The following is a 24741-nucleotide window of genomic DNA, read 5'->3' on the forward strand; positions in this document are numbered from 1 at the left end:
CGTCAACGATTATGATAAATAATTTATAATGACTTTATGATTTACTAGTGTTTCTGACAAGGGATTTTTTTTCCTTTCGGCAGTAAAAGCTGTAATTTGTCGAGATCTCTTGCATTCTGTTATCTAATCGATCTACCCATCTCTTGTAAAACTGATTTTGTTTTAAAAATAAATCGTAACAAAACAATTAAAACAGACGATAGATATACTAACCAATGGCTTCTCTTGGGGAGGATTGATTCATAGTATCATCCAGAAGTTCGTATCTCTGGAAATCAAAAAAGAAAAGAAATACATTGTCAAAACTTCATCATGTTTTATTCACGGAAACATGAATTTTTGTTAACCAGAAAAGATAAGTAGGCCCTTCATATTATCAAGTGTATTGAAACTATGGCTTTGAGAATTCAATTTCAATAGGTTATGTATGAGTTTACACAGTCTCATGTGTAAAGAGTCTAACGACTTAGATGATTTAAGCATTAAATTTGTAGGCTGAGTAACGCCTTCATTGAGTTTGAAAAATGCTGCAGAGGTACTGACATTAAAAAGTATTTATGTTTTTGTAGCTTGCTGGAAACGGCAATGGGTGGTTTGCACCTTATTGAAAGTTACGGCAATGGATGGTTTGCACTTTATTGACAGTGATTCGTAGATATAACGTTTATTAAATAAAACAATTTTTACAAAATATAACAATTTTCATATTCTACCAGTTAACTCATTCGTGCCAGGTACAAATGTTTAGGATAAATAAGTCACAGACAGATTTCATCTAACATTTCTGTGTTTGACATTTCCGGGTCTGACATATTTATCTCTTACATTTTACTTTGAGCCGACTCGATTCCTTCTCACTAGTAAAGAGTTAAAGGGGAATTCCGGGCCCGTGAAAATTCGGTTTGAAAAAAAAAGAGTAACTTTGAACTTCTCAAGTCCAATTTATTCGTACTCTTTAGTCATTCTTTAATTTGTCCTCTCTTTTCGACATGACTTTATGAACAGCGTAAACTTGGACTTACGCGTACGTTTCTTCGTCTGCATCTCTGAATGAAACAAACGGCAACAGGAACCAAAAATAAAAGCAATAAAAGGAAGAATAACCCATGAGTTGAATCTGAAAAAAAACCATCAAAGAATATGCACAAGTAAGTGAATATAACATCTGTCATGCCAACAAAAGGGTTACGATTTCAATGTATTATAACATTATAAAAATTCAATGTTTCAAAACATTAGAACCTCAAAATGGGATCTATGTAGATCTCACTCACACAAAATTGATTATATTTTGTAAATTCAAATTAAAAAGAAGGCTCTTCGTGCAATACAAACGGAGATTTTAACACGGAAACTTTGTAATTCAACATCATATTTTACATGCAAGTGTCACCAAACATTATAGATAATGATCAGATGATGTCATTAAGGTAAACTCTGCGGTAACGCTACATTTTGCAATTATTAATAATGTAATTCCCAGGACCCAGTTTCATAAAACTTGTTATTAGTGACAAGTTGTGATACTTAAAAGCTATTGAAATCTTTGCATCTGATTGGGTGAGAGCAGATTTGTCATAGAAATGTAGCAGTTGTCACTGAAAAAAAAAATGTATGAAACGGGGCCCAGGTCAGTATTTGATGCCCATATCAAAAAGTTTGATGATTAAACAAAAAACAAAACTGTTTAATGTTGCTTCGCTAATCAGCTGTTATTGTGATGGTCAAAATTATGGTGTTGGGCTCACGCGAGGTATTTCAGCAAGTTTGCCATGTTCGTAAGGACTTGACTGCGCCTGCGCGAATCTGACCACACGCTCTATAGATGAACGTCTATGAAATAAAATGTTATGATTGTGGTTTTTTCATCATTTCTGTAGAACAATTAATACTTACCTGTACGATTCCCATTTATAGTTATTTTTGTGGTCATTTTCGACTCTGTCTTTCCTACAGAAGTTGCTGTAGAAGATATGTGACTGATATATCTGTCCGATCTCGTCATTGCTGTCCTTGACGGTGTCGACTGGTGTGACGTCGTAATTGTCGTCATTGAATGTGTCGACGGGCTCAGCTTTTCTGTAGCTCTTTCACTGGTAACCTCAGTTTCAGCTTCATTTGCAGACACCAAAAAAAAAAAAAAAAAAAAAAAAACACGAAAGGGAAGACCCCATTAGTATTGTTTCATAAACCCATGTGTTCACGAAGATGCGTGGGACAAAAACCACTACTGAGACTTTGATTTCTTAATAACTGAGTGGCTCTCATCAAGAAGTTTCTACCCATTTTTTTGGTAAGTCCTTTTAACGGAATATTTGGTTATCACTCACGATATTCCAGATACGTTAATAATTATCAACTAATGAAAATGTATTTTTGCGCAAACTGACACTGATCTTTTTTTTTTTCAGGTAACTTTAGGTGTGACTTTTTCAGAACTTCTACCTGGGCAGGTAGGAAGCGCATCTGACCAGGCCCCGTTTTCACAGCAAGTTAGCTCCACCCCTCCAGCATGTCCAGTTGGAGTGGGTCCGGGCACGCTGCATGAGAAGGTACACCTCTGGTCGCACTGCACAATATCCCCAGGGGCACATGGACTTGTTATCAATGCAGAATAGGATGAGAGAGTGCACGGTTTCACTGCAATGTGATTTCAAGAAATGACATGATTTTTGAAGTGAAGTGACCAATTACGTCTTCGAAGATTTGACTACACTATAAGTTTTAGAATGTAATTAGTTAGCACTGAATAATCCTTAGCCATAGACCGTAAGTCTTTGGAAGCTTTGGTTTGTTCGAGTATTCTGATATGTTTGCGTGCATTGCGTTAGTATACAAGAGAAGCATAATCAAATGTATTCATCATGTTATTCATAATTATCTTAATCATTAGACAGACATTTTGATGCTGGTTCAGTCCTTATCCCAAGAATATCTAATACAGATTAAAGCATTCAAAAATTAAGATCATAGAACCTGTCACTTACGTAGCAATTACAGAAACAATATCATTTCCTTGGTTTTGGTACACGCTATTCGCACGAGTCGTATTTTTGACAAAGATGTAGTACTCACCTTTCAGCTTTTTCTGCTTTATGAGGTAATCAACCATCGCCAACTCCAAATCTGGCCAAACGTCCTTTAGAGTGTCTCTGCCTTTTATAACGACTTGCAAACCAGTTTCCCCATCTTCTGCGAGCCCGTCTTTAACCCAAGGATGTTTGAAGCTGTCGACCCGCCCTTTTGACTTGTACTTGAAATAGCGGCAGCATTTACTTCCCTGTGAGGGAAACAATGTGTTTAATGTTGAATTTTAAATTTTCTTGTAAAAGTAAAACTATTGTCTGTATGAATACTATTCACTTTTTGCTTCACTAATATTTGCTTTGACATTATGAAGCTTTTAAACGAAAAAGAAAAAAAAAGCCATCTCTCATTATTTCTCTTCGCAGAATTGTTGCAAAAATGTGAAGCTGCATAGATCGTATTGCGCGTATGGGTGACAGTAACAACTACCATCAGACCGAGACAACGAGAAAAAAGCTGTAAACTCCTATTTCTGATAGGAAATTCTCCCCATACAAATTAGCCTTCGGCTAAGGTGAGCTAAGAAGGAAAATCATCGCAAATTAATGAAGGGATTCCTGATGTCCTGAATTTTCGAGATATCCACTTGTATAGGCAGATAACAGGGAATTTTTATCATATAATCTAGACGTTCTAGGTGCACATAAGTCCTGACAGGATTTGTACGGACGAATCAGTATTCACTTTGTCTCGTTTGTCGGTCACTTGTTTATAGACATGACACTGCTGATGTGTTCATATTTCAAGATAAAAGAAAAAGAAAAAACCTATAGTATATGAACCTAATCGTAGAGGAGCAATATAAGTACGTCTACGTTCACTAAAAACGATGAAAACGAAGGAATTTTTGTACTTACACTGTTCTCATGAACAAGGGTTGGCAGTCGTGCAAATGCCTCTATTGAACCTGCATTGAAGAATATAAATGCGGATAACTAGTATGTTTGGAAACCACAAAAGCCCCCCTCCGCCCCCCCCCCCCCCGTTATAAAAACTCATTTAGAAATATGAAGAACTAAACATCTTGACGTTGTATGATATCAAACGACAGGGTCAGATTATACAAAGTGCAATCGACATTAACATCGAAAACAGTGATATCAAGTACAAGCACAAAGGCAAATTGGAGAAAATGGTTATCAACTTAAAAACATTGAAGTGATTGCTTGCGAGTATACACAAACCAAAATCGCACGAAAAAAAGCAACAGCTCATGATTCCGTCGATAAATTTACAACTTAAACACTTAACAATATTCTGCAAGTCACCATTTTGAGGTTATCCCACGAGCTTGACATTGAAAAAAGGTCCATGAGTCATACAACCCGTGATCTCGACACTACGCAAAAAGTAGTATCAGCTCGACAGTAGGCAAATATAAGGCCCAGTGAGCTCGACACTATGAAAGAAAAGACCCACGAGCCCGACGCTGCATACGGCAAGTCCCGTGATGTAATGTTGGTCTCGTAGGTCCTTTTTTATCTAGCGTTGGACTCGTGGGCTTTGTTTGCCTAGTGTAGAGCTGACGGACCCTATAGCTCATAGGCCAACTTGATGTCGAGCTCGTGGGTCTTGTTCATTTTAAAAACCGTCTAGCTCGTGGGCTGTATGAATCGTGGGTGTCGGACTTGTGACGTGCACCAGGTTATTACAAGACCAGGGTTATTACGCAAATGGTACTGATAGAGAACTAGAGAAAATATGGGGAGGATTATAGTGAACAGGCCAATAGGCTTGATGGGAGACTTTCCCGTAGATAATGTCATCTCCTCCGTCAGTTTGTGTATGCGGTTGGCCCTGCCATCACTGCTTCGTGAAGAAGTGTGAAACATCAAAATCTGGTAAGTGTCTTATTGCAGGTCCGACTTTGATGGAACTCCTGTACATTTTTTTTTTCAATCTTACTGCATGTCATATCCAATTTTAAAGTAAGTAATTATGAACATAATGTTGAATTGCAATTTACAGTTCGGTACAAAGATTTTCATTATGGTTAAAGGTGTCCCATATTTTCTTACAAGGCCCCTATTGTATTTTTTGGTGTTTTTTTTGGTCTCTTGCATGTTTGTTTTGTGTAGCTGTAAAGTCAAATACATGAAATTAACATGCATGGGGTTTTGCCATCAAACTAATAATTTTGATACAGATGTCTCTCCGGTGAAATATGACACAATACATTTTTAACAAAATATAGGATCAAACTATCAGCGAATCGCAAAATTCCTAGCATGATCCATGTGGAGGCTAAGAAGAATGATGTTGTCATACAGTGCATGAATCACTTAGAGAAAGAGTGACCAATTCATGCCAGCAGCGAACTGTGTGTTGAGGGACTTGAATTTGGGAACATGTGGTATTCTTTGAAAGTCGACTTTGTTGTTATTTTGATACCTAGTATCAGGACTTCAAATCCTTGCGCCTCTCATTGTGTGAGAAACTAGACGGGGTCTCTGTATATCACATCTCCATATAGTAGCTCTATTTGTCAGTCTGTGTAGGTTACTGAATGATATTCAAAGGATCCTTATCCTTGCCATCGTTTTGTTGCAATGCCGCAAACGAGGCTTTCTGTTTAATACCTTATGTAACAATACCGTGTATGTGAAAACGTATGAAAAGCCCTCAGTTGAGACATAGATGTAAAACTATCGAAGGAAAGGTAGTCGGGGGAGATGACTCTTCTGACTTCTCAACCAAAGTGTATTCTAAGTTGGTGAATAACTGCTTATCAAATTCACTTTGATCGATTGTAAACAATGGAATACAGATCCCGCAAAGCAATGTGTATCCAAGAATTTCCTGAATATCTCACTTTATATATGTACGAACCACTGGTCAGACGCCTACAATTTTTGGGTCATCGTGCAGTTTAATTGTCAATGATTATTTCTGTCCGCTCATTGTACAAATGTAAACATACATCTGATAAGCTACCTGTGCTTGCTCCTCTGTAGTCTCCTTTCACATGAAGGGGAGAAAAAGCGAAGAATCATACGAAGCCCATGTTCAATGACGTAAAAGAATACTTTTAAAGGGATCCCTCATGTGTTTTCCAGCAGTGAAATTCCATCCTGATATCATGTTGCTTTGTATGAAAACGGAAAGGTCACAGAAGTAGATCAATGAAAATTTGGGGAAAAACTTGGGGCCGTGATGAATTGTCTTTGCTGGCATAATCAGGACGCGATTCACGAACAGCAAGTAACGAAACATTGATTGTATGATCTCCACACCGACCCTTTACATTTTGCACAACTTTTTTGATAGTCCGAGTCCCCCCTCCCCCAGCCACATGCCAGCCCCAACCTTCCCCGCCAACCCAACCCTTCTCCCTCAATAATGCACATTATAACCTCAGATTATGTAAAATTAAAAAGAGGGAAGGCGCGAACAACTGTACTTACGTTCGTCAGTGTAGTATGTAACCGATCCATCTTCTGTTCTGTCTCCATTTACGCGTAACATGAAGGCTGTGAATAATGAATACAAAACAAGCGAAATTACAACAGTACATCTAGACGTACATGTAATTGTGTATAAAGCCTGCTATGTGATTCAGTCATGATCCGTTTGTCAGTGATTGTGAATTGTTTCAAATTGAATTTACAGTCGGTTTACTGCTCACTATTTATGTACGCAGCAGATATCAACTTCAGCAGCACGACCTTGAGGATGCGGCACCCGGTGAAGCTGGTATGACGCTCGAAGAATTGACATCGGCATGTGGCGTTTATCTCCTGTATAGGCTAAAACGCCTTGCAGCTCTTTAATCCTGATTTGCCTGTTTAAACCCTTGTCAATTTTGATCCCACAGGAAAGAACATCTTTTATCTTTTTATAATCTCAGTCAACCCAACTGAGGCACAGGTCCCGATCAACAGGCAAAAGACCATACCAAAAGCAGATTATAGAACAATTTTCACTGCTTACTGAGAAAGTAAATTGCATCATTCCTTCTCCAACTCATATATCTCATACAGCTGCGATCACGCCTGCTGAATATTTCAAACTCCTATCAGGGTAGCTTTGGCGTTCGCCTTACAGCCAGAATGGAACTACTTCTTTCAAACAGATATCTTTGGAATTGATAATCACTTTCAGATGTTAATGAATATAACACAAAAGTCTGTAAGTCAACTTATTTTTCCCGAGGAGTCTTGTAACTGAACTCGAAACATGTGAGTAGAGACACTGTAAACATAACTGCAACTACTGTATTATCATATCCTTGAAATTATCGAGGAAATCTAATGATGATTACTAGCCAAAAATACAGTACTCTCACCCGTCCAGTTCTTATCACTTATCAAACTATCATCGATTTATCATGACATATTGGTTAATTCTCTTTTTGAACAGACAAGATGACAAAAATGGGGCGATAAAAGTGTGAAACGTCATCTACACTTTTGGTATAGGTCCTCAGACAATTGTACGCTGGATTTAGAATGCCTTAGGGACCAATTACTCATAAGGCGAGTATAAGTTTAACTTACCAAACATCGAGACGTGGATAACCGTTGTTTGGAGTGACTTCATCTTGTCACTGCTCGTGCTCCTTTCACTTCCCCTATATTCCCAAGAAGCAAAAATAAGATAATACCTGCAGTCCCATAATGAAATGTAATTCTATGATGATTTCCTACCCGCCACTCTAATATTAAACTTCGAAATAATCCCCAAAATGTAAATCAGGCGGCATGGTGAAGATAATTGGCAAGATCCTACACCGAATATAAAAAAAAAGGCTCTGGACTTTCTCTGGGGCATCGCTGAACAGGGAAGTCGGGGGTGGGGGTTGGGATGGGGAAGGGGGCATAAGGGGGCAGTTGTCCACCCACCCCCCTATTAATTGCCGAGATGTGACATTTTTTCTTGCATTTTTTTTAATTGAAAAGTGTCCAAATATTTCGCCCTAAGTGTGCACTAGATCGTTGAATTTAAATTCTGAAATTGCAAAATATCACCACGTGGAAGGAGATGCATGTATATCTCCTTCCACACGCTCTCCCCCTCTCCCTATCCCAGATTTGTTACACTGATGAAATAGAAAAATTCCCAAACTTCCATCAAAAGTGTGCTCCAGATTTCTAATTTCAATCAAATAGAAATGCTTCAGTTCCCTCACGTTGGAGGGGGATATCCCCTCCAAATAAACTACCCTCGTCCCATCCTTAGATGTAGTAAACTCTCTTAATTGACTACTTCTAATATATTACATAAATAAATGTCTATCTTCATCGAATGAGAGGGTATGGGGATATCCCTTCCAACACTCCCGCTCTCCCTCCCCTCATGAAAAAAAAAAAGATTGCTTTCCCCTCCCCCACACACACAATTATTCCCAGGATGTGTGTGTGTGTGTGTGTGTGTGTGTGTGTGTGTGTGTGTGTTTTGTCAAAATAGGCCTGAGCTTTCGATCCTAGCAGAATCTTCATCAGAGGCAAAATGACAAATAGGCAGGGAAAACAACCACATAAGGACTACACACTACAACAGTCGAGGAAGGGCTAAGGACGCAAAACAAAGAACACAAAAGGAAAGGTTGGAAGTCATGGACAAGGAGACCAAAACGTAAGGGAAGGGGGACTAAAGCAGGAGGGTGGACAGACAAAAGACAGAGGAGGGTCTGTGATGATCCCGAGGACCATGTAAGGAACAACAGAAGGATAAAGAAAGGAAAAGAGTGAAATATAGCAACAGCTTTGGGGGGGGGGGGGGGGGGAGGGCGGAGCAAGCAGCGAGCCCTAACCTGGTGTACCAAAAAGAGGCAGTAAAATGAAAGTAAGAGTGAACCAACAAAAGCAAGTTAATCAAAGTATATACATGAAATAAAAAATAAAATAATTATGATAATAATGATTGTATTGATAAAAGTATATATTGATGAAGAGAATAATAATTATGATTTTTTTTTTTGGGGGGGGAGGGTAGAAATTGTCAAATTTTTGCATCCAAGCTGTACGGCAAATCACTAAATTTCTAAAAATTTCTAAAAATGTCAAAAAAAAATAACAATAAAAATAAAAAAATCTACAGCGTGACGGTAGGGAATACCGCTGTCCCACCTCAGTCCCTTCTCAGTCCCTTACCGCTTATGCCCCAGTCACACAGTGCTTTGCGATGGGTTACGTCCGCCGCGGATAGATGCGGATGAGTGAACCCAGGGGGACGCAGCGTGGACGTAGGCATCCGCAGGGACGTATGTAGACGTAACTGTCCGTAACTCATCCGCAAAGAAACGGCGCCAAGCCTGCGAAATTTTGAAATGTTCAAAATTTCGCAGAGGGATTCTACGGATGCAGACTTACGCAAGTAACCGTAACCAAACGTAATTATCCGTATCTGAACGTAACTATCCGTAGCCTGGACGCAGACCATCCGCAAGAAATTTTACCTCCCGTCCGTTTGCGTTCGTTTACGTCCACCGTAAGTATCCGAAAGTAACCGCAAGTTAACGTGTCTCAACACTGTCGTCCGCTTACGGATATTTGCGGACAGTTACGGATGCTGCGGACGATTACGTCCTTCGACGTTTTCCGTTTTCCACTCGCATGGGAACAAAGAGACTCGTGGGAAGCTACACAACTCGTGTTGCCACGCTGCAGCGCATTTACCTGAAGAAAACCTGAAAAACTACAACACAGTCGGAGAAGTGGAGAGGCAGAACCGCATGGTCAAATTATGACATTTCTCCCACAAAATTTGAGGTGGCACCCTTATACTCATGACATCGGTTGACCCTTGGTGCTGAACTTTTTTTCTTGCACTCTTTGAATGTATATTGTTTTTCGAAAAGGCATTATTTTGGGTAGGGGATGGAGTGACAGCATTTCATTCACTTTTCTGGCCGGGAAAGGTGTGTGACAGCGATAACTATATAAAATTCTCTATGTTAATGATATGTCAAAATTCTCTATGTCAATGATATGTCAAATTCTTTAAACATCCTCTCTTTCTTTTTGTTTGCGGATGACAATAATGTGTTTTATCTAATTCTGATTCTGATCGATTATTGATACTTTAAACGGTGAATTAACGAAGTTACTTCATTGGATGAAAACGAACAAACTTTCAATAAATTTGCAAAAAACGGCAAAAAAAAAAATGCATGCTGTTCAGTAATTCCCTGGAAAATTTACCGAGAAATGTATTCCTGAAAGACACGGTCATATATAGAAGAAGTCTCTTCCATCAAATTTCTAGGTTTGATTCTGGATAATAAACTTACCTGGGGTTTGAATATTTATTCTGTATGTCGTGTTATTTCAAGGAATATAGGTATTATCAACAAAGTTAAATTTTATCTTCCAAAAAATGTAATTTTTATGTTACTAGTATATTCTACTTTGATACTGCCTTACTTAAATTATACTATAAACTATACTCCCATGGGGAAACACTTTTTCTACTTATACAGACAGAATATCATTATTACAGAAAAAAGCTCTTCGTATCATTTGTCACGAATCGTGGAGAAGTCATACTAATGATTTATTTCACGAAAATGATATTTTGGAAATTTTTAGCCTTTATCGTTTGCAATTAGGACAATTCATGTATAAACTCACTAACCATTCTCTCCCCCTTGTGTTTGATTCCAAGTTCTCAAAGAATGAAAGTGTTCATGCATATCCAACCCGTCCATCCCATGAATATCATTTGCCTTTGACTAGGACGGTTTTTGCAAAATCTTTATTCTCCTTTTCTGGACCAAAATTCTGGAATTCTCTTGATAATGATATAAAAGAAGCTTTAAGTTGTAATACATTTTCTTTAAAGTTAAAGAATTATTTGAAAACCTCATATGCAGCAAAATAATTCATTCTTTTTTTTCTTTTTTTACTTTTGATTTTCAAAATCGTTGTTGCGTCGGTAACCTCACTACTCTTTGTTTATCAGCGAGCCCGTGCTTCTGTGCCTCCAGTGCCCTGGTTATGACCCACCATTTCCCTCTCCCCTCCCCCCCCCCTTTCCACCTCGGACTTCCTACCTTCCTTACTATCTTTCTATCCTCTCATCAATCTTTCCTCAAAAGAGAGCCGCTTTGTGTTTGTTAATGTGCGTTGGTATGTGTGCATGTATGTGTGTATTACTCTGTCTGTCTTTTTTTTACTACCGTTTAGGGAAATTGTTGTTGTTTTTTTTGCAATTATATTTTTTTCTGTATGAGGGGACTGCATTTTACAAGCCCTGCTTTTTAGCAGTCCCCTCCATTTCCAGCAATATTGTTTATGTATTCACCACAGTGACGTAACAGTTATTTGTATCTCTATTGATAATTTACCTGTATCTCTTTTACAATGTTATTCTGTTCATCGCATTGTGGTATTGATTTCCTGACATCTGTGTATCTAAGTGTTTCATTGTAATTCTAATTATTTTGTTTGTTGAGAGTGAAATAAATCAACTTGAAAACTGAGAACGAATTTAGTATTTCTCTATAGTCTTACCCACTTTACGCTCCATGGAATATGTATTACATTTTTTTTTAATATATTATATTGTACTTGGGTGTGGAAGGGGTGTTTGAAAGTCTTGATGTCTTTTTTTCTCTGGAAATTTAATAAGCATTATTTTCTTTATAAAAATCTCCTTAACATAACCCAATAAGTCATGCATATTGCTGCACAACGACAACGTAACCACAGTTTGTCTATTCCATGACTGTGAGTTATAATTTTCTTACTCTAATGTTTAACTTATCGATCTATGTTGTATTATATCATATTTGTGGTATAATTATGTTATGTATTCTTTAAATTTATGAAGTTTATTCATATTTGAGTTGCACAAATAAAATTTAAACCTCAAGTTCAAAATTTCATGTATCTTTTATCACTGTAAAGCAAATTAAAGGATTACGAATTTTTTCACAACTTGTACGTAATTCACTTTCAGTTTTCCCCAGTCATGCCAGTGTACAATGTAAGACAGTCCAATATGTGATAACCTTGCTGTCATAATACAGTGAAACAGAAAACAATACTGTCCATAATTATTTATAACAATCTGTAACTATCCGTAATTATCCGAAAATATCCGCAACTCTCCGCAAGTGTTCAGAACTACTATGTGCCAATTCGTAAGAATATCCGCAAGTGGACGCAAGTATTCGCATCTGGTCGTATTTGTCCGTATCGCCCGCACTTTTCCCGGTATAAGCTCCAGTCACATAATGCTCTGCGTCCGGCGTTACGTCCAAAAAAGTCATTTTTTCCGCGGACCCCCGCGGATCCTTTGCCGTCACCAGAAATTTGTACAAAACATGCGGGCAAAAAATGCGGGCGGTACGGACAGATACGACCAGATGTGAATACTTGCGTCCACTTGCGGATATTCTTACGAATTGGCACATAATAGTTCTGAACACTTGCGGAGAGTTGCGGATATTTTCGGATAGTTACGGATAGTTACAGATTGTTATTAATAATTATGGACAATTTGGTTTTCTCTTACGATTCCTGCTAAGTCAGTGTATCATGACAGCAAGGTTATCACATTTTGGACTGTCTTACACGGTACACTGGGGAAAATTGAAATTGAATTACGTACAAGTTGTGAAAAAATCGTAATCCTTTAATTTGCTTTACAATAATAAAAGATATATGAAATTTTGAACTTGAAGTTTGAATTTTGTTTGTGCAACTTAAATATGAATAAACGTCATACATGTAAAGAATATAATTATGTGACCGTGCATCACAAAAAGTCGCACACATTGATTTTGTGTGAGGACTGAAAATAGGTTAAATGGGTCAACCGAGCCGATCTTGACTTGGCTACCCTGGATAAATAAGACCTTATCATTATTGTTATTATTATTATTATTATTATTATTATTATTATTATCATTATTGTTATTATTACCATTATTATTATTATTATCATCATCATTATTATTATTATTATTATCATTATCATTATTATTATTATTATTATTATTATTATTATTATTACTTACACGGCTTGATAAAGATTAAGCGCTTGAATAGACACTGTACTTCAGAGGCTCTTTTCTCAGTTTACACTTTTTTCTGAGTGTGTGCATTCTTTCCACTATTTAGATAGGTTAGGAGAGTCCATTTGATTTGAGTAATACATCATTTTAAAGCTTAAAGTCTGCTCTTTCAGAATATGCTCTCAACTAAAATTTCATGTGTTTCGACGTTTTGTGTGTTTTGTGGTGCAGGGTCACGCATAACATCACTATACCACAAATAAAATACAATATAGATCGAAAAGTTAAACATTAGAGTAAGAAAATATTACTTGCAGTCATGGAATAGACACACTGTGATTACACTGTCGTTGCTCAGCGATATTCATGACTTACTGGGTTATGTTAAGGAGATATTTATGATAAAGCAATGCTTATTAAATTTACAGAAAAAAAGACATCAAAACTTTCAAACACCCCTCCCACACCCAAGTACAATATTAAGTCATCTCTTGAAGAAATGTATTTTCTGTTTGAATTTCTTGTATGCGTGTCATTTTGTAATGCGCAGTAGAGTATATTATTATAGTAGCTGCGCAATATAAATGTCCTTTATTATTATTATGATTATTATTATTATTATTATCATTATTATCATTATCATTATGATTATCAAGAAAGGAAATGTAATACACATTCGATGGAGCGTAAGGTGCATGGGTAAGACTATAGAGAAATACTAAATTCGTTCTCATTTTACATAGTTGCCCCTGTCCCACACCTTTCCCGGCCAGAAAAGTGAATAAAATGCTGTCACCCCATCCTCTACCCAAAACATTGCTTTTTTAAATAATAATAATAATAATAATAATAATAATAATAATAATAATAATAACAATGATAATAATAATAACAATAGTGGCTACTTGTATAGCGCACAGGTCCACTTTTCAGTGCTCATGGCGCTTCAAAAATGAAAAGATATCATATATTTACATGCATATACATATTCAAACATTTCAACAAAGAAGAAAATGGTAAACAAAAACAAATATATACCAAATAAAGAATACAACATATACCAATTAAAAATACAATATTGATCCAATATTAATGACATACAGCAATTACAGTCCTCAGTATGAAAGAAACAGATAAGTTTTAAGTTTGGATTTGAATGACTCTGTAGATGACAGTTCCCTTAACTGAAGAGGTAACTGATTCCACAATTTTGAGAATTTTCAAAAATATACATTCGAAGAGTACAAGAAAAAAAAAGTTCAGCACCAAGAGTCAACCGATGTCATGAGTATACATGGTATTAATGGGTGCCACTTAAAATGACCATTAATTGTGGGAGAAATTTCATAATTTGACCATGCAGTTCTGCCTTTCCACCGCTCCGACTGTGTTGTAGCATTCCTTCAGGTAAAGGCGCTGCAGCTTGGCAACAGGAGTAGTGTGCCTTCCTAAGAGTCTCTGTGTTTCCATGCGTAGCTGTCCGTAAATATCCGTAAGCGGGCAAAACTGTTGTGATACGTTAACTTGCGGTTACTTTCGGATACTTACGGTGGACGTAAGCGAACACAAACGGACGGAAGGTATTTTTTTTTTGCGGATGGTCTGCGTCCAAGCCACGGGTAGTTACGTTCAGTTACGGATAGTTACGTTTGGTTACGGTTACTTGCGTAAGTTTGCGTCCGTGGCGTCCCTCTGCGAAATTTTGAACATTTCAAAATTTCGCAGGTTCGGCGACGTCATTTTGCGTTTCTTTACGGATGAGTTACGGACAGTTACGTCTACATACGTTCCTGCGGATGCCTGCGTCCACGCTGCGTCCCACTGCGTCTACTCATTCGTATCTATCCGCGGCGGACGTAATCCATCGTAAAGCACTGTGTGACTGGGGCATTTGTTTTGAATAAATTTTCTAGTGACGGCAAAGGATCCGCGGGAATCCGCAGAAAAAAAGAAGTTTTTTTTGGACGTAACGCCGGACGCTGAGCATTATGTGACTGGGGCCTATAATAGGGTGGACGTCCACTTGGGCGCGGACAAGCCCAGGAAGGGTTGCGGAAGCAAATTCTGTCACTTTGGCATCCTGTCCGCGTCAGACGCGGAATAAGTGTGTGAATCAGCTTGTCCTGGGACATTCCAAGGAATGTCCGCGGACTGTCCGCGGACTATCCGCGGACTGTCCGCGGACTATCCGCGGACTGACTGCGGACATTTCTAGGAATCACTCCGGAAGAGCGCGAAATACCTCGGAATACTGGTATGCTAATCGTAGCCGGGCAGCGCGGAAACATCTAGGATTACACCAGGAATGAACGTCGACAATCAGGATGCCTTCCGGACAACATAAGTTAGGCATGCGGACAAACTGCGGACATACCAGGAAAATAAAAAGGTATAAATTTGGCGCTGACTTTGAATTTTCCTCATTTGACTGCTAGCCGTCATTGATGCTCCTTGTTGTGCTTCCGTAGTAGCTGCTGATATATTGATATGATTGGTCAATATCATTTTACAAATGTGACCACCAAAAGGCGAAGAATAGGATTGTCTGCATGTCGGCTGACGACTCATTTTTTTTTTTAAATAACAAATTGTCTCATCTGGGAGAACAATCTTTTCTCTACCAACAGTCACATGGAAACTCAACCGAAACTGAGATATTCGCAGACTTTTCGAACCATATATATATATATATATATATATATATATATACATTATATATTCTTTATTCCCCTTTTTTTAGACATGTGCTTTATCCATTGTAAAGTATGTCATGTTTTGTTTGATACTTCTGCAGAGCATGCCAAAATGACCCTAATCATCACATTTGTTTTTCTTTCTCTCATTTTTACCCTTGTGCATCTCTAACCCCTCTTATTTTGATCACTTTTGAACATTTTGCAATGATGTAAGTCCGAGAAATTTTTTTTCATGCTCAGAGCTTACTAGCCTATTGTAAATGAAGTGAAAAAATGGGGAAATATTTTTCACCTACTTTAATTAATTTTTTTAGGGGGGTTCAACTGGGTTGTCAAATTGGACGATCCAGTTTATTTGCAATTAAAACAAAAAGAGAAGATAAAGTTATTAGGTAATAACAACAGCGAATATCATTCAGGTAAAGAATATTTCTGAAATGATGTGTGATGCTTAGAGTGTACATAAAATAATTATACACTCAGAAAAAAAAGGAAAGAACGAAATTAAACACTTTTTCGAGTTCATTATATTGCTTTTTCTCTCATTTCACTTGAATTTTGATTTGACAGAAAATTCTTCTTTTCCCTCCATTATCTTTAGCTTTCATTCTTATTTTGTAATGAGACTATAGGTATATTTTTGCAATTGAATTTATGCTTTTCATTGTGAAGAATTTCTTTTGTTCTAGTACATTGTATCATAAGAGAGCATTTACGTATGGATAACAACTTTTTCATGTTTATATAATACATTAACATTTAACCAAAAGTTCTATGCTTTTTCTTTTCTGAATGTATTTTCACCTACTTTTGTGATTTTGCAGCTGGGCTGTCACATGGGACAACCTAGTTTTGTTTGCAAATAAGATATGAAAACAACGTAAAAGAAAATGTACCATAGTAAGTAAAGGGAAACCATGAAAGTCACTCAGATGAAAAATAATTTCTGAATAGATCAAATCAACATAAACTTACTAGGAGGTTAGGGGGCTGATTTATCTTCTTTCTGGTTGCTATTGGCACAGTCTCTACTACCTTCTTCTTTGCCTTCTGGGACCGGGAACTTCTTAGATTTACCTGTTCTTCATCACTAGACGAAAGGTGTGCCTGTGATGAGGATATTTGCATGGGGGTCTTGCCTCCCTCCTTGCTCTTTTTGCGTTTCATTGGTATGACGCTCGCAGAAAGTGTCGACACTTTCGTGTCTGGATCACAAAATTTCCGCATCGATTCCGGACACTTGCATATATTATAGATCCGCATCGGCTCCGCGCTGTCCTAAAACATTCCTAGTGTCTTCCGCTTTCATTCGCGAAGCTTCCCCACACCGCGGGATTCTTTCAGGAGTGTGTGCGGAAGGAGCGGAAGGGTTCCGGACAGGCGGGATGTCTTCAGGACATCGTCAGGACAAGTTTCCCAAGGTGTCAGGAGGTTTATTCCGCGTCCAAATTTGGTCTCGATCAAAATTTGGACGCGGAAATTTTTCTCTCTCCCGAGGGTGCGGAAACGCCCGGACATGTTTAGGACAGTTAAGCCCCAGTCACATAATGCTCTGCGTCCTGCGTTACGTCCAAAAAAGTCAGTTTTTCTGCGGACTTCCGCGGATCCTTTGCCGTCACTAGAAATTTTATTCAAAACATACCGGGAAAAATGCTGGCGATACGGACAAATACGACCAGATGCGAATACTTGCGTCCATTTGCGGATATTCTTACGAATTGGCACATAATAGTTCTGAACACTTGCAGAGAGTTGCGGATATTTTCGGATAGTTACGGATAGTTACAGATTGTTATAGATAATTATGGACAGTATTGTTTTCTGTGACGATCCCTGCTAAGTCAGTGTATTATGACAGCAAGGTTATCACATATTGGACTGTCTTACATTGTACACTGGCATCACTGGGGAAAAGTGAAATTGAATCACGTAGTACAAATTTCGTAATCCTTTAATTTGCTTTACAGTGATAAAAAATATATGAAATTTTGAACTTGGGGTTGAAATTTTATTTGTGCAACTCAAATATGAATAAACTTCATAAATGATAAATGTAAAGAATACATAACATAATTATACCACAAATATAACACAATATAGATCGTTAAGTTTAACATTAGAGAAAGAAAATTATCACTCACAGTCATGGAATAGACAAACTGTGGTTACGTTGTCGTTGTGCAGCGATATTCATGACTTATTGGGTTATGTTAAGGAGATTTTTATAATAAAACAATGCTTATTAAATTTCCAGAGAAAAAAAGACATCAAGACTTTCAAACACCCCTCCCACACCCAAGTACAATATATGTGACCCTGCACCTCAAAACAAACAAAAAATTGCCAGACATGAATTTTTAGTTAAGACCATATTCTGAAAGAGCAGACTTCAAGCTTTAAAATGATGTATAACTCAAATCAAATGGACTCTCCTAACCTATCTAAATATTGGAAAGAAAGCACAAACTCAGGAAAAGTATGAACTGAGAAAAGAGGCTCTGAAGTACAGTGCCTATTCAAGCGTTTAATCTTTACCAAACCGTGCTTGCTGTGCGATGAATGGGACAAAAAACAGGAAGTAAACCGCCAGAGTAACAACAATGAAGGGATTATCAGATCAAACTGAAATTGAGCATGCCTCATTAACACATTCTGTCCATAATTAATGCCAACTTTCAAAGCAGTAGCACCATGCTTTCAAAAGTTATTAGAGTTGAAAGTGAAGAGTGTGGACAAGGTTTTTCAGAAATGAAAAAGGGATTCTAAAGACACACCTAATCACACTATTCTACCAAAAATGTTCGAGATAAACTGCTAAAAAACACACTTTCCTGCCCGTTTTATGATACCAAATTCTAGCATAATGTAAAAGAAGACCCGCTCTTTTAGAAAATATGAAAAAGTCAAGTTCGGCTAGGTTGACCCATTTCACTTATTTTCAGTCCTCACGCAAAATCAGTGTGTGCGACTTTATGTTCGTTTTGAGGTGCACGGTCACATATATACAAAAAATGTAATACACATTCCATGGAGCGTAAAGTGGGTAAGACTATAAAGAAATACTAAATTCGTTCTCAGTTTTCAAGTTGATTTATTTCACTTCCAACAAACAAAATAATTAGAAATACTCGAATACACAAATGTCAGGAAATCAGTACCACAATGCGATGAACAGAATAACATTGTAAAAGAGATACAGGTGAATAATCAACAGAGATACAAATAACTGTTACGTCACTGTGGTGACTGCATAAACAATATTGCTGAAAATGGAGGGGACTACTAAAAAGCAGGGCTTGTAGAATGCAGTCCCCTCATACAGAAAAAATATAATAGCAAAAAACAACAACAACAACAACAACAATTTCCCTAAACGGTATAAAAAAGACAGACAGAGTAATACACACATACATGCACACACACCAACGCACATTAACAAACACAAAGCGGCTCTCTTATAAGGAAAGATTGATGAGAGGGTAGAAAGATAGTAAGGAAGGTAGGAAGTCCGAGGTGAAAAAGGGGGGGGGGGGAGGAGAGGGAAATGATGGGTCATAACCAGGGCAGTGGAGGCACAGAAGCACGGGCTCGCTGATAAACAAAGAGTAGTGAGGTTACCGACGCAACAACGATTTTGAAAATTAAAAGTAAAAAAAAAAGAAAGAATGAATTATTTTGCTGCATACGAAGTTTTTAAAATAATTCTTTAACTTTAAAGAAAATGTATTAAAACGTAAAGCTTCTTTTGTATTATTATCAAGAGAATTCCAGAATTTTGGTCCAGAAAAGGAGAATAAAGATTTTGCAAAAAACCGTCCTAGTCAAAGGCAAATGATATTCATGGGATTGACGGGTTGGATATGCATGAACAGTTTCATTCTTTAAGAACATGGAATCAAAGACAAGGGGGAGAAAATGGTTAGTGAGTTTATACATGAATTGTCCTAATTGCAAACGATAAGCGTCAAAAATTTTCAAAATATTATTTTCGTGAAATAAACTATTAATATGACTTCTCCACGATTCGTGACAAATGATACGAAGAGCTTTTTTTTCTGTAATAATGATATTCTGTCTGTATGAGTAGAAAAAGTGTTTCCCCATGGGAGTGTGCCATAGTTTAAGTAAGGTATTATCAAAGTAGAATATAACATAAAAAGTACATTTTGGGAAGATAAAATATAACTTTGTTTACAATACCTATATTCCTTGAAATAACACGACATACAGAATCAATATGCAAACCCCAGGTAAGTTTATTATCCAGAATCAAACCTAGAAATTTGATGGAAAAGACTTCTTCTATGACCGTGTCTTCCAGGAAAACATGTCTCGGTAAATTTTCCAGCGAATTACCGAACGGCATGTTTTTTGCAGTTTTTTTTTTTGCAAATTTATTGACAGTTTGTTCGCTTTTATCCAATGGAGTACCTTCGTTAATTCACCGTTTAAAGTATCAATAATCAATCAGAATCAGATAAAACATTTGATTTGATTTGATTTGATTCATTTCTGCTTAATTCCGTTACATCAGATATGATTACGTACATGTCATTTATGACAAACAGTATATCGACACATAGTTTTTAGTACAATTATACAAGACAAATACAAACAGCTTATTGAACTTAAACAGAAGGGTCTCCAAAATAAGCCGAGGCTTGACGGTATGGAGACTATATGCTTACCTACTCTGGATAGAATAGGGAATAGAGAAAGAGAAAAATAGGGAAGGGTAGGGGGAAAAGGGAAAGTTACAGAGTGTATGTGTACCACTCCAACTACTTTACAATAATAGTAATGATGATAAATACAATATGATAATGATATTAAAGTTAACACGTTCAGTTGCCTTTGCCGGAGTAATGACCGAATATGCACTATGAAAATAATAATGTGTGAATACAAAGTATCCTATACATATTTTTATCTGACATGGAATGAAATATATCGTGCTTATTTTATGTACGCAGTAATGGTAAGGCACATTATTATCATCCGCAAATAATAAGAAAGAGAGGATGTTTGAAGAATTTGGCATATCATTGACATAGAGAAAATTTTGACATATCATTGACATAGAGAATTTATATAGTTATCGCTGTCACACACCTTTCCCGTCCAGAAAAGTGAATGAAATGCTGTCACCCTATCCCATACCCAAAATATTGCCTTTTCGAGAGAAAAAAAAAAAATACATTCAAAGAGTGCAAAAAAAAAGTTCAGCACCAAGGGTCAACCGATGTCATGAGTATATGGGTGCCACCTAAAAGTGACCATTTTGTGGGAGAAATGTCATAATTTGACCAAGCGGTTCTGCCTCTCCACTGCTCCAACTGTGTTCAAGCATTCCTTCAGGTAAATGCGCTGCAGCTTGGCAACACGAGTTGTGTGGCTTCCCACGAGTCTCTGTGTTCCCATGCGACTGGAAAACGGAAAACGTCGAAGGACGTAATCGTCCGCAGTATCCGTAACTGTCCGCAAATATCCGTAAGCGGACGAAAGTGTTGAGATACGTTAACTTGCGGTTACTTTCGGATACTTACGATGGACGTAAACGAACGCAAACGGACGGGAGGTAAAATTTCTTGCGGATGGTCTGCGTCCAGGCTACGGATAGTTACGTTCAGTTACGGATAATTACGCTTGGTTACGGTTACTTGCGTAAGTCTGCATCCGTAGAATCCCTCTGCGAAATTTTGAACATTTCAAAATTTCGCAGACTTGGCGCCATCATTTTGCGTTTCTTTACGGATGAGTTACGGACAGTTACGTCTACATACGTCCCTGCGGATGCCTGCGTTCACGCTGCGTTCCCCTGCGTTCACTCATCAGTATCTATCCGCGGCGGACGTAACCCATCGCAAAGCACTGTGTGACTGGGGCATTAGCGGACACGTTCAGGAACGTGCGGAATACCAAATTTGCATTCCGGGTCTTGCCCGCGTCTTGTCCGCGCCCTAGTGGACGCCTGGTCTAAGAGAGAACGTCGACTTAATACGTACCTGTGCGCAGAGATGGCGGGCCAAAGCAGGGATTGATCTTCCGCGCTGATCTCAGGTAAAACGTCTCTTCGCGTTCTTCAAAAAAATTGTTTTGGCTAATTACGCGTCTACTCTCCTCTCGGTGAAACAAGTATGGGCTGCGAAAGATTGGACAATACTTTGGCCTTGTCCTTGGTCGTAACAAAGTTGTTACACAGGCGAATTACAAAGAAAATCGCTATCCCTACTCACTGTCTTAGTGGATCTGTCAAAACCTTATAGATGTCGTCAGCAAGTGATAGCATCTCATATCTGCTGTGGTGAATCGCACACTTGTATGTTGTCTACGGATATACATTTTGAAAATAAGGGAGTGTAACAGACGTGGGAGACATGCATTAATTTGAATGGGGTTTTGTCTGATATCAACTCGACCGTGTTAACAATGTTCCTCTTTGCCAAGCTTTGTTGTTGAAAAGGTATGAAAAGTTCGGGATTTCCCATCCAAAGCTTTCTATTGTGTTTCACAACGTAATAAAATCATCCCTTCCCCCTGCCCTCCTTATGAACATGTTATAAAGGAGGAAGTTGTCATTCACTATAAATCTTGTGATTTGACTTCACACCGAGCACACATGAACTTTACATGCACGTCTAATATTAGAGTTATTGAGACGTTTGTCCAGTGTAATACCTGCCTCACTGAAACAAGAGACAAAGTGCGTGAGTATGAGTATCACCAGTTCACCTTCCATTCATTCTTGCATACTACTTACTACAAGAAGATAGCATACCCGGGAGGGGGGGGGGGGGGGGGGTCTACGGGCATTGTGTCCCTCTGTACCACACTGGCGGTGATACCTGCCAAATTTGTATAAAAATGATTTTGACCTTGCGGTGTCGAAACGATCACAATGTGAAAGCTTGCCCCCATTAATCCGGGCCGAGAGAAGGCCTGTCATGGATCTGTCATGTACACAAACTTGAAAATACATTCACTAATACATTAAGAGCATATCTGGTTTTATTGAAGATTTCTTAAAGATTCTTCCATTTGGGAGCTGTAGGGTCCCTGGTCCCCCAAAACGTCATATATTTATTTGGTAATATGCTTATTTAATTGGTGATATACAAATATACATTCTACTATATTACCCTAAAAGTAATACCTGCCAAGTTCTTAAAAATTTACCGTGTGTTTCCAAAAAGAAGAAAACTTTGACATTTGGGCCCCACTCTCCTCTCTCTTTTCCTGAGTGCTGTCATAATGCCTAAAATCCCAGAATAATTTGCTTAGTTTTCATTACGAAGTGCTATCTCAAGATATATTTGAATATACAGTTTCAGAAACGGCCTAGTCGATTTCATTGGAAAGATAATGTCAAAACTCCTGTGGCTCTATTCAAAGTTATCCAAGCGAATACTGATAATTTGACTTCCTTTTCTGTGCTCTGCTGTTTCCAAACAGAAAACTGTAACTAATGGGTCCCTGTTTCCTTTTTTTACTTTTTTTTATTTGAAGACCTAATTCCAGCAGTAATCTATTTCTAGAGTATTTACACTACTTAGATTAAAAAAAAAATCTGTCAGCAAATATTTTCATTTTATCATCGGGGATTCTGACATCTCAAGATGAATTCCACCTTCCCTTATTCGGAACAGTGCATACCCAAAATACATTCGTATATATTGGACCAAAACTTTGGAATAACCTTGACAACAATATCAAAGAATCTTTTAACTTTCTACATTTAGACATAGATTAAAAAGATATTTGCTTTCAATCATATCATGATAATGTAATAATTTCAATGTAATGATATTCTTGTTTTCGCCTGCTGCGGCGATCCCAGAGTGGTGTGTTCTAAGATATGCAGACCGTTCTATATTCTTCTGTTCGCTTTTTCCTCTCTTCTGTCCTCTATGTTGTTTTGTAATTTACTGTGTTGTCTTCCTTGTACCATCTTGCGTCCTTTGTCATGTATACATTTGTCTTTTTTTTCTGTTCTCCGTTTTTTACGAGTGTGGGCAATTCACGCGCATATGTGTATGTATATATCCACTACTGCGAGTTTCTCATTGTATTTTCTGCACTTAGAATAATTACGGTTTGAATAACGATGATGTATAATACATATTTATCATGTTTTGAGTGATCCATATGTATTATGAGCTTAGCTTTTTAGTGGACCACTTTTTTCCATACCTACTTTAATGTCATCCTTTAAAGCATGCCTATAAAAGTGTTCTCAGTTATACTACTTATATCATGTAATTCTATACTGCACTTTTCGCTTTGTATTTCTGTTTTCCTTCATTGAAATTGACCAACTATGTTATTGTTTTTCGCATGCTTGATATATTATCTTTGTTTCACTTCTTGTTTCATGGAGAAAGATAAACTGAACTAATTGTCCAAAATTTCTCAAAGCTGAGTGCATGTTTTCCAGTCTCCCTAACAATAATGTTAGAATATTAAATGATACAGCTATAAATATAGTCACATCAACGTAGATTCATCAAGTTCTTATGTCTAAGGTCTGATAATCAGCACTTTTGATATTAATAAAGAGTTTCGAGAAAGACGAAGTGCCTAACTAGGTACAAGAGGGAGTGAGGAATTTAAACAGAATGCATTCCTCGTGTTCCGAGCATAATATAAACAGCAAAAGGAACTCCTTCATGAACTCTCTCCATGGGAACAGAGACGAAATGTGAAGAAGCTGCTCATGGAAATTTCATAAAATATGCAAATTTCAGGGCCGGCGCAGTGTTTTCAAAAGTGTGGGGGCCCACTTCCGGGTTTCATGAGCTAACAAGCAAAAAAAAAAAAAGGCTCATCTCTTCTCCCCGTCCACTTCCGGATTTCTTCAGCTGACAAGCAAAAAAAAAAAGAAAAAAGAAAAAGTTCTTCAGAGAAAAAAAAACATAACCTTACCGCCGCCATACTTCAAGATCCCTATCTATTTCTATTTTAGTGCCACTTACGTACTTCCGGGTTAAAAAAAGTGGG

General features: G+C 37.7%; 1 protein-coding gene across 1 annotated transcript in view; it reads right to left on the reverse strand.

Moving 5' to 3' along the window:
- Positions 1-24741, reverse strand: part of LOC139732153 (uncharacterized) — a 37283-nt gene that overhangs the window by 6831 nt on the left and 5711 nt on the right. The window contains exons 6-7 of the mRNA XM_071643025.1: positions 3076-3280; positions 2446-2640 (exon numbers count right to left, since the gene is read on the reverse strand). Of these exons, the coding sequence (XP_071499126.1) occupies positions 2446-2640; positions 3076-3280 (400 nt within the window). The remainder of the gene's footprint in view (positions 1-2445; positions 2641-3075; positions 3281-24741) is intronic.

The sequence above is a fragment of the Diadema antillarum genome, unplaced genomic scaffold (genome assembly GCF_040938485.1).
Source record: "Diadema antillarum isolate AM-2024a unplaced genomic scaffold, OU_Dant_1.0 seq00000400_RagTag, whole genome shotgun sequence".
Lineage (NCBI taxonomy): Eukaryota > Metazoa > Echinodermata > Echinoidea > Diadematoida > Diadematidae > Diadema > Diadema antillarum.